Source organism: Monopterus albus, unplaced genomic scaffold, assembly GCF_001952655.1.
Source record: "Monopterus albus unplaced genomic scaffold, M_albus_1.0 scaffold4.1, whole genome shotgun sequence".
Classification (NCBI taxonomy): Eukaryota; Metazoa; Chordata; class Actinopteri; order Synbranchiformes; family Synbranchidae; genus Monopterus; species Monopterus albus.
The window spans coordinates 658,846-670,053 of NW_018127884.1; the positions used below are offsets into that span (position 1 = coordinate 658,846).

Genomic DNA, 11,208 nt, shown 5'->3' on the forward strand with positions numbered 1-11,208 from the left:
ATTATGTCTTGTTTGGAACGATGTGTAAAAATTGTTTAAGAATATTAAGATATTGTTTATGCCTTAGAATGATTGTAGCATTCTATTTTAGTGAACGTGATGAAAACATCATATATATTGTTTGTACAGTATATACATATCCTCTGCAAACACTGTGGTATCCTTAATCTTGGTAGTGCCTACCCTTCCAACAGGGGCATGTAGGGGATGTTACTGTTTTTAGTTTTCATTCTTATGACAACATTATTTTTTATATGATTTCAATCCAACAAGGCCTCCAAAGTTGGACAGTGACACAGAAATCATTCCTCACCATAGCAGAAAAAAAGGAACAACAAGCATTCAGTTATGCTTCCATGATTTCCTCAAATCTGCCACAATACAGAGGACCTAAGGCCATTTGTAACCACTGTGTTGAACCTTACTGTGTGTTGTGGCCTGATGGAGGCAGCTAGATTTTTTTTGTACCCAAGTCAAAAGTACTTGAAGTTACTTTATTTAAGATATTGTGGAATAAAAGTATCATTCTTTTGTAGGAGCTTTATTTTTCACTAGTGTGTGGCACGGACCTATTAAAAGGATGTTTTTCAATGTAAATGACTTGCGTGTGGTTTCATTTTGTATTTTTTTGTCTTCTTATGAAAATTGTCACAACAGATGCATAGGTGTGACTTGTAATTTTCACAGTAAAAGCTCCATTGTGTCTGCCGACCAATTCAGCAGAATCTCCACCGACTGCGAGAGCTCAGGGCATGATGGGAGACGGCTGGCTCTCACCTGATCTGAGAGCTGATTGGCTTAGATGCTGGATCACAACATGATGCTTTATAGAGATGAATAATTGCAGCGACTGTGATTTGATTAGTTTGTATTTACGCTATGAAGGTTTATTCTGTTAACAGAATAAATGTGTGGTTAAGAGAAGCTGAATACAGGCAGCTTACAGTGCATAACCTACAGGCCTATCTCCCCTATACTGCAGATTGTGTGATAATTCTGTTCTACAATACTGTCAAGTCAAGTCAAGATTTTTATTTGCCATTTATGCATAAACAGACAGTCTAGGCATATAGGAATTCTTGTGCAGCTCTCCTTTGGAGTCAGGTAAGGAGTCAGAAGCCAGAAAGAACACTTAGTCTTAAAATAAAAAAAGTTACATAAAGGCAACAAAGCATTAAAAACTGCAACACACAAACATGGGGTAATAGTGTTTTCCTTATTTTTCCCCAGTGACCTTCAAACATCGCACTTAATACTGTGGCGAGTCTCAAGCAAATTTAAGGTATTAGAGACAATGATGTGGCTTTTTTTGTGTAGTCCTATTTTCCTCACACCACATGATCCCAGGAATGCTGCTTTGATTACAGAGCCCAGACAACTATTTGCATGAAACTGGCAGTAGCCATCAATCTTGCCAGCAGCTTAAGTCATGGTGCCCCATCCCAGCTAGCCTGGCCCAGCCCCTGCTACCCACATGACTGGCACACACACACACACACACACACACACACACACACAAGGCAGCAACAACGTGAACTATAATCAACAGCAGGGGGAGAACTCACCCTGTTAACAGTTCTTACCACAGCTCTGGTTTAAAGTCCTGGGCATCTCCTAGGGATCGCCACAAGACAGTTCATCTCCAACTGTTACCCAGCATTCGTTACACTGGTGTCAGAAGTGGGATCAGCATGACGTCACTATGCATTAACTGAGTTTTATATGACTTTATACGGTTAGATTTATTATGTGCACCCTCATCTTGAACTGTGATAGTCAGCTTGCTCTACCTCACCAAATCTACCCCTAAAACATGTCAACATCAGTTGTATATCTCTTAGTAGGATCATAGTATCTCATGTCAGCTGATTCAGCCAGATGGATCCTTCCTGGTTTTGGAAACGGCACACAACTCTAACTCAGTAGGGGTCAATGATCCATCCTGTATTTGCACACTATAATTTGCCTTGATTCTTTCTTATTTCTCTAGGTACCTGCACTTCTTGAGTGTTTCTGTCACTTTTCCAGCAAATATTTAAAGACAGGCTCAACAACTGTCCAAATGACCAGTAACTACATAAAGCTCAGACTCCTTCACACACTGAGAAGAAGAGAAAGGAGAACAGCCTTGCCTTTTTATGATGCAAGTGGACTCAGTTGACCTTGTTCTCTGTAGTGTGGAGAAGTCCTGGCTTACTTAACCCTTTATGTGTTTAGAACTGGTTGTCACTGATTTAGCAAGATAAACATTGCACAACCTGTAATGTTTCAAAAAAGCAATAAACTGCAGCAGTGTGATTATAACTCATTTGACACTACAACTGCTCCCAAGTTTGTTCTCCTATTTTCTCTCACTTCTGATTTACATGTCAGTTTAGAAAACACTTTTAGTGTGTGTAGTAATATATGGAATTGGGAAAGAGGATAGGCAAATGTATGTTGCCAAGAGCTCACAAAAAATTACAACATAAAGGGTTAATTTTCACTTTAATAACTGGGATATTGTCACTGTAGAGCTCAGTTCCTTCCTCTATTACTTCAATCCAAAGCCTGTAGAGCCTTAGGACATTCAGCCCATAATATAATCTTATGAGAATACACCCAAATTCCGAGAGCTTTTTTAAGAGTCGTCCGAATCACAAAGCAAAGCAGCTCCGACGACAATGACAACAACAGTGACATAACGCTTTGCAGGGATGCTTCCCCACAGAAGTTTAACATAAAGAAGAAAACGGCTTATTTTGTCAGGTACGTATATGGTTAAACATAAGCATAACGACGTTTTTCCTTATTTGCTTTTTTGTATTTTAAAGTGAAAACTGAATCATTATCTGATTTCTCATTCCATATCGGATTTTGACTGAATGGAGACTAAACTGCCCTACACCGTTTCCTGTGGAGTGATACTTAATTTACTGTAAATGTAATTACATATTCGTAAATTAGTTAATTTGTCGTTTTATCATCTATCCGTTTGCAGAAAACAAATGCAGCTTTTTTTTTTTTTTTACTTTGGCATCGAGTCAGCCACCGATTACGCCGCTGGTGACGTTACCCGCATCACGTGGTGATCAGCTGTTCGAGGCGGAAGTAAATAACACTTCGAGGAAAGGTACAATATATTGCTGTGGTTCGATGTAATTAACGTTACACTTAAATTGTATTATATTTGCCGTTTGAATTTGCTTGTTTGACTGTTTTCCATCGCTTGTTTGCGCGCGGAATAAATTTGATTTAACGTGAAGAAGAAAAAGTTGGCTTTCGGTTTTGATAACACGTTTAGCTTGAGCCTCAGCCACAAGTTACAGCCGCAACATCTCTTTGGCTTTATAGATGTATTTTCAGGTGTGATAGCGAGGTGATGTGACAGCCCAACGAAACTATATGATTTTTCTTTGTTTCTTGGTTTGCTGTTGAATTCCAATTTACCGCTGTGACTAATTATTCATTTGCAGACTTTTCTTGATTAAACTATTGCTTATACTAACTATAAATGTCAGAAACCTTTGAAGAAGCCCTCAGCCCAGGGGAACGTCTACAGATATCTTGTGCCTGAACATCAGTCTATAACCGAGAAATGTCTTCTTAACTATTAAGTTTTTAAATAATTATCAAATTCTCACATTTGAGAAGCTGAAAGTAGCAACTGTTTAGGTAAATGTGCCTAAAAATATATTTTCTATTGATTTGCAATCTATTTTGTTGATTATTTATCCCTTGCAGCTCTAAATGTATTAGTTTTGCAACAGACACAAATCAAAATGAGGTCTTAAGACTTGACTTAATTGTATAACTCCATGAACCTGCTGCTTCAGGTGTTTGGATTTAACAGAACCACTTTTCCTTTGTGTATAATGATTTTACATTTCTTATTCCCACTGTGTGAACTTCAGGACCAGCTCTCCAAATGACATCTCTGATTTGCACTTTGCAAGACCATCGTGACGATGTGAACTGGTGTGCCTTCTCAGCCAAACTGCTTGCCACATGTTCTGGGGATAAAACTCTCAGGGTGTACGATGCCAGTGACTTTTCAGAGATGCCTTTCTCACCGCTGTCAGGACAGGGCTACAGCGTCCACTGCTGCTGCTTCAGTGCCTGTGGACAGTTCCTCGCCTCATGCTCGACCGATGCGACCACGGTGGTCTGGTCCATGGTCACAGGTGAGATCGAGGCCATCCTGGAGCATCCCGGTCGCAGCCCTGTCAGGATCTGCGCACTCTCTCCTGACTCTTTCCACCTGGTTTCCGGTGCATCTGATGGCACTTTAGCTCTGTGGGATTTCCCCTCCAAACAGCTGCGCAGGTACAATAGACAGAATACTTTTCTCTAGAGCTGTTTCAATAATCTTTGAGCAACAATGCCAAATATTCACTGTCTCTAACTGAGAAACTAATCAACAGATCACCAGTAATGAAAATAAGAGTGAAATGCATCCCTACATCTTTCCATTGATTGTTAGAAATGACAGGTTGGTTGGCTAACCAGCAGGCTAATGCTGTGTACTTTATAGCACAGGCTTCAAAACAAACATCGTCTTACTGATTTGTTTCACTGAAACAGTTTCTCAAGAACATCATGTGCTAGTTTGATCTTTATCTCATTGCATTTATATCACTGTAAATGTAATATCATTCAGTTTTTTGACTGGTGGGCTGTAAGAAATTTTCACATGCCCTGGACTAACTGTTAAATTAATGCTGCTGTTGGCTGTGTTTGTGAAGGACCAGGGCAGTGAATGACACAACAATGGTAGCCTGTTCCTTCAGCCCCTGCAGTCAGGTGTTCATGACCGGCTCCACCTACGGAGACCTGCGTCTGTGGGACCTGAACATGAACCAACTCCATGCAGAGAAGAACGCGCACGACCTGGGCGTCACCTGCTGCACCTTTGCTGCCAGCATCCTCAGCTGTGAGTATCAGTGTTGTGTATTTATCAGCAACTCCGTGCACACATCTTAGCCAGTGTTCAAGGGCAAAGAAATTCTAAGATTAAAATTCAAGTGATATATATTGGTCAGTATTTTTCCACTGATGCTTGTAAGGGTGAGTCTCCCTCATTACACAGCTTGACAGAAATCCTCTATGTTCAGAGGCACAGCGGCTGAAGACGTGTAAACGTGCCAGTACGCATATTTAAAAATACTACGTCACAACTAAAAGCCCTACATTCAAAATGCTACATAAGTAAAAACATTTTCTCAGCAAAATATACTTAGTGTCAAAAATAAAAGCACTCGTTCTGCAGAAAAATGCCCGTATTAAAATAGTGCTGTTTTATAATAATGATGCTTCAATGTGTAAGCAGCATTTTACTGTTGCAGTTGCTTGAGGTGAAGCTAGTAAAAAAAAGAAAGAAAGAAACATTTCCATAATTTTATCATTTATGGTAATGAACACTTATTTAAATGAAACCATCTTAGAAGTTGAAATGGGAAGTGACGTTTTGGTGCTAACAGCTCACAGGCACTGAGGGGGTCACAAGCCCAGAAATGTTGCTGTCGTCTTTATTTGTCATATAAATGTGGTGATTTAAAAAGTACAGTCTTGCACTTTAAAATTTGGTGAAGTAGAAGCATAAAGTAGCATAAAATAAAAATAATCAAGTGCAAATATTACACTTGAGTAAATGTTTCCACCACTGCAGATACTGGTTATGTAACAGTTGGACAGTTAATCACATTATCAAATACGACAGCAACAGTTAATATAAGATGCATTAATGTTCCATTTTCACTTTCAGATGGTCAAACGGTGCAGTTTCGTCTGGCGTCCTGTGGCCAAGACAGTCTCCTGAAGATCTGGGCCATTAATAAGTTCAGCTCTGAAGGTACACTGATGAATCTCAGCCTGTCTTTACACTCTGGAGGATGTCTGTATCTCCTATGATCTTCTCTCTCCTTATTACAACTTTCTATGGATGTCAGCTGAGATTGTAAAGATTGTGTAGACTGGAGACAGATTTGAGGCTGAGTGTTGATGAGTGCAGGTTTTGCATCACCTAACTAGTCTCATTACAGCCTTCAGAGCATCAGCCCTTTATTCTTGTAAATGGTTTTTAATATTTGAGCACCAGTATGTCAACACAGCTCTGCAGTGCTGCCAAATAAAAGTGCATTTAATTGTGATATAGAGAAACTGGCAGCCTTTTTTTCTGTGGCTTCACGCTATTAAGTGTTGATTTGTGCACATATTGAGCAGATGATCAGTTTAATATATTACTCATCTGTGTGTATAACTGCAGGTGTTTCTCTCTGTTGCAGCCTGTAAGATGCAGCTCCTGCACACACTGACTGGCCAATGTGCTCCAGTCCTGTGCTGTGCGTACTCCTCAGATGGGCAGCTGCTTGTGTCTGGGTAAGATCTTCTGTTTAAGAAAGCATAGTAGCTGTGCATGTTATAGCCTTCACATGCTATGGTTTGCTTTGCATTGCTCTGCATGTGCTTTACATTTCTGATAACTATTTCCTAAAGGGTACCTTAGGCTTTTAGACTGATTTCCAGCATCTTCTGTTCAGGAAAATCATTGTGCAGAGACTTACTTATAATAGCGAACCTGCCAACAGTGGTCATCTTTTAGTCTATGTTGTGTTAATATTGCATGGCGATCTTCTTTTGAAGAGTGAGATTGTGACTGATGCTCCACTCCTTTAGCTGCCATTGGTCAGTCAAACCAACCTAGTAGTTAAGTCAGTATTACACATGTATTATGTATTGCAGCTATGAAATTTCAGATAATGATGCTTTTTTAAATGCAACAGCAGCATCAGAGGTTAAAATAGTCATTATGAAACAATAATAACATCATTCTAAAAACAAGGAACATTTCATCCAAAAAACTTTTGGTTCACTTTGAGAAATGATGCTACTGTCAGTTATATATAAATTGTATATGATGGTCTAAAACATGCAAAATCATATGACAAATGTAAAATATTCTAACCATCCAGATTCCCTCAGGGAAATTCACAAGACCTTGCTGAGTTGCAAGCCATTCTTTAAATCAGCATTTTACATCAATTTCTTGATGTTGAATAGATCGGCAGCCATGTCTTGACCTACTTATGTAGGCCAACCACTGCGTGCAGTACCTCAGTGGAGCCACCAGAGGGAGACATGGGCCGCTTTATTCCTCAATGAACGAATGTCGATCTGAGCATACTGTGACCATACAGTCAGTTAATTAAACACTGTTTGTATAGTTACAAGTTTATCTTTTTATTTCCTTCAGCTCTGTGGACAAAACTGTCACAATCTATGATGCTGTAAGTACCTCTTGATTTTACAAATGTACTTAGTAGTGACAGGTTTTACCACACATTTAATGTGATACACATTAGAATCTAATGTAACATTTTGTTTTGTGCTACACTTTGTCTGGTTGCAGGAAAATGCAGTTTTGCTTTACACACTGAACAAGCACGACAGGTAAAATAGCTACTACTTTTTTGTTTAAGTTTAATGTGAGCATGAATTTGCAAAAGTAAATATTAAAAAAAAATTCTCATCAGACATGGAATAATTTAATGTCCTTTCACATGTTTGTATCTTCACAAAATTAAATCCAGGTAATTTAAAAGAACATGAAGTTATATTTTAATAAAATCTTTGATGTGTGATTTTAAACATTTAAAAACATATTTTATCAACATTATAAATTTGTATTTATAGTAAAGCACTAAAATGTGTGAAATCAATAGGATGAGATTAGGTTTTTTTTTCTATATGAGATCTTGAAAAAACATAATAATAATAATGGGACAATACTGTGATCACTGGCCATATTGATTTTGACCACGTAGCCTCCTGTTTTTACTTCGTCACTTGGATGCTTGTTTCTGATTATGCAGAATTCCTGAAAGAGCTAGAGGTCACTCTTCTGTTCAGATACACACAGAATCTGGCTATAATTTTAGGGAAAGGATGCTTTGCAACAAGCTCACTTCCTTTCATCATTTTGGAAAATCACTGCCTAAAGTGGAAGTAGATGAGGGGAGTTGAGGTAAAGTGGATAAATACTTGGCTCCAGGAAACTCATCTGACTTTAGACAAACTGATAATTTAACAGTGTGAGAGTTGGTACGTGTCTTTCTCTCAGTTCTTGTTAGAGGTTTTAGAGTTGTTGTTGTTGGAACCCAACTAGCCTTTGTGGATCAACATTGTTGAGCAGTCCAGCTTAGGTTTGCGAGAGAGGGACAGTGTTTCCTCATTTACGTTGCCTTAACTTTCTTGAATCAACTGGAAATTTGATTAGAATCCTTATTTAGATCTTAATGCAGCCTTTTGAGGTGGTAAGTCAGCACTGAATTGGCCCTCTAATGGAGAATATTTGAATCACTGCTACATATTTAGGTCCAGTATTAAGCCCTAGGGCGTTTAGTCTTTGCTTTGTTATTATACAGTGAAAATTACACCAGAACCAGTATTTGAGTGATTCCTGTCCTCTGCTGCAGGTATGTGACAGCATGTGCCTTCTCTCCAACTGCACCATTAATTGCTACTGGATCTATGGATAAGACTGTAAACATCTGGAGGCTGGAGGATGGATGCAGTGGCCATGGTGGGGAAAACAGTATACACATACAGTACATGGCCCCTGTAGAGGCCCATCTATATGCTGATGATCAGTTACATTTGTTTTTTCTTCTAACCATTTTTTCTGTCTGCCTCCTTCACTGCACCTTGTGTCCAATGGAAAGGCGGGAAGGTGTTACCTGGTTGGTTTTTCTTTTAACTTAAATATTGGGGGTTTTTTGGCACTTGAAAATAAGTAACGTTGCTTTTAAAACAGAAATTCAGTAACAGCAAACAGAACTCAGTAGTCGACCAAGTTTGCTCCTGTCTTTGTTTCCAGATGGCATAAATCCTTATGATGCTGTATGTAATTTCTGTTAAATATGACGGGTTTAAGAAAGACGACCAACATCTGTCGCAGCTGCACCTCAGCACTAGTAGCTTTTATCTCATCCGTGTGTTGAGATGTCACATGTTAAACTAGTTTCATCTTGGGTGAAGGGCACAGGTGTTGTCTCAGAGCGCTCTCTGTTCTCAAGTGGTGCCACTTTGCTCAAAGACTGCATTTCAGTGCATGTGCTGTGCAAATACTTATTCCTTTTTTTATGTTTCAGAGGAGCCTGCTCTGACACCAAGTGAAGGTAGGAAGCAAGGAAATGTACCTTACTGTAGAGGATGTTGCACTTGGTTACAACTCATAAAATGTGTGCACAACAGTGGTGGAAAGTAACTTAAGTACAATTCTGAGGTATCTGTACTTGAGTATTTTCAAGAATGACTTTTATTTTGGTATTTTAACAATATTTTGATGCCAGTACTTTTGGACTTCAGTAACATTATGAATGGTGGACTTTTACTTGTAAGAGAGGATTTTTACACTGTGGTGTTGTTACTTAAGTGACCAGTTTGAGCACTTCTTCCACCACTGGTGCACAAAAGATTATTTTGTCACAACTGGGAGTGGTCATGTGTTTACCAGCATTAAACCTGCACTTCTGTCTGCAGTGTACAAGGTCCTTTTCACCTTTTAGTCTCATTGTGTATCAATGAAAATGTCGATGAAACCTCCAAACATTTATCTATATCATTATACAAGGCGCGCTGGCCGCGGTCCCTGATCAATAATTACTCAGCAGGATTCCAGGATAGTGTTGCATGGAGAATATGTTACTGTTAATCAGAAGGTGCCGCAGCTGTCAAAGACTGAGCGTCCTGCTTTCACTCACCCCACAGGGAGAACCTCAGCAGGCCGATCGAAGCTGCTGGTCAGCGATTGGTCTGAGGAGGATGTGTCAGAGTGGCTGGCGGAGGAAGGCCTCAGGGAATTGGTGGACACATTCAGGGCCAACAACATAGATGGGACAGAGCTGCTCAGTCTCACCAAGGAAGTGCTGGCGTCAGAGCTGCACATAGGTGAGGAAGATGAAGCTCACATGTTGATGACTGAATGCAACGCCTCTTCTTCACTCCCTCGTCCTGTTGTAGTTCTGATGCTTTGCTTTGTCTGACATATAAGAGTGTATATACTCAGTTTTATGGGAATTAGATGCCCGGTCTCTCTGGATCAGGGCTTTTGTACCAATTTACATGGATAAAACGTGGCACATTAAATTAAAGTAAGGCTGAAGGAAGAAATGAATGAATGTTGATGTGGGTTTTACTCAGCAAGCTTACATAATATTAGGCTGCAGTGAAAGAGCACTCAGCTCTGGGCCTTCAGCAGTTCTGACTTTAATCGGGAACATTTCATTGGTCACATAACCCAATCCTCAAAACTCGTGTTTCCCATAAGGTATAATATACCTCAGACTTGAGGTATATTGTCTGTAAGAAGTGGAGCCACAAGGCTAAAGTAGGAGTGTCGTGTCAGTGACGTTGGTCTGCCAGCTAGGACAGTATTCATCATGTAGTTGTCTGCAAATGTTTGTTGTATTGCCATGCCACCCTTTCCATCCCACAGTCACTGTCAGTTGCTCCTTGGTTTGCACAGATTCTGTGCTCTGACAGCTTATGTTCACATTGTTCTCTTTTTAATAACATAGCATAAATCCCACCTTTTAGTAGAACTAAGAGGACAGCATTGAGTAGCAGTGAGTTTTATCTACTGCCATGAAAGGCAGAGAGTCTGGATTATTTTTCAAAGGTGCGCATGAAATCAGTATTCCTTTTGAAAGAAGCAGCCTAATGAAATGAAACAGAATCTGCCCATAGTCTTTAGTATTCAGCTGTAGTTAAGTCTTTGTTTTGTGCCATCACCCATTTTTAATCAGTAAATAATTTGAATTTCAGGTTTTGCAAAATAATGTTAATGTTAGCAACAGTATTCAAACTAAAATTTGCTCGAGCGCTTGCTTTGTGTTTAACTTTGAAATGGACAGGCAGTAAGCAGACACGCTCTGCTCCCACCATGTTCTCTTTCACCCACGCTCACATTTGCCACCCAAGTGTGACAAGTGCTAAATGCAAGAATGAAAAAATGCTCAAAGCCTCGACGACATTCTACATGTTAGTTTGATCAGTTCATCATGTTAAACTGGATACTCCAGCTGTTTCTGTGTTATTAAAAGCACACACAGTCTCGATTGTTTGTTTATTTATTTGGCTTGTGTGTGTGCAGAGTCAGTAGGCCTGCGCAGTAAACTCCTGAGGAAAGTGGAGGAGCTGAAGAGTGATTCAGTATGTTCAGGCATTCCT

General features: G+C 39.6%; 1 protein-coding gene across 1 annotated transcript in view; it reads left to right on the forward strand.

Moving 5' to 3' along the window:
- The first annotated feature begins 3,004 nt into the window (after positions 1-3,004).
- The window catches only part of wdsub1 (WD repeat, sterile alpha motif and U-box domain containing 1), a 9,155-nt gene continuing 951 nt past the window's right edge, over positions 3,005-11,208 (forward strand). Inside the window, exons 1-12 of the mRNA XM_020607909.1 lie at positions 3,005-3,112; positions 3,894-4,305; positions 4,725-4,912; positions 5,744-5,830; positions 6,264-6,357; positions 7,232-7,265; positions 7,388-7,428; positions 8,454-8,560; positions 8,700-8,717; positions 9,129-9,155; positions 9,748-9,927; positions 11,132-11,207. Coding sequence (XP_020463565.1) covers positions 3,908-4,305; positions 4,725-4,912; positions 5,744-5,830; positions 6,264-6,357; positions 7,232-7,265; positions 7,388-7,428; positions 8,454-8,560; positions 8,700-8,717; positions 9,129-9,155; positions 9,748-9,927; positions 11,132-11,207 — 1,250 coding nt within the window. The 5' untranslated portion in view covers positions 3,005-3,112; positions 3,894-3,907. The remainder of the gene's footprint in view (positions 3,113-3,893; positions 4,306-4,724; positions 4,913-5,743; positions 5,831-6,263; positions 6,358-7,231; positions 7,266-7,387; positions 7,429-8,453; positions 8,561-8,699; positions 8,718-9,128; positions 9,156-9,747; positions 9,928-11,131; position 11,208) is intronic.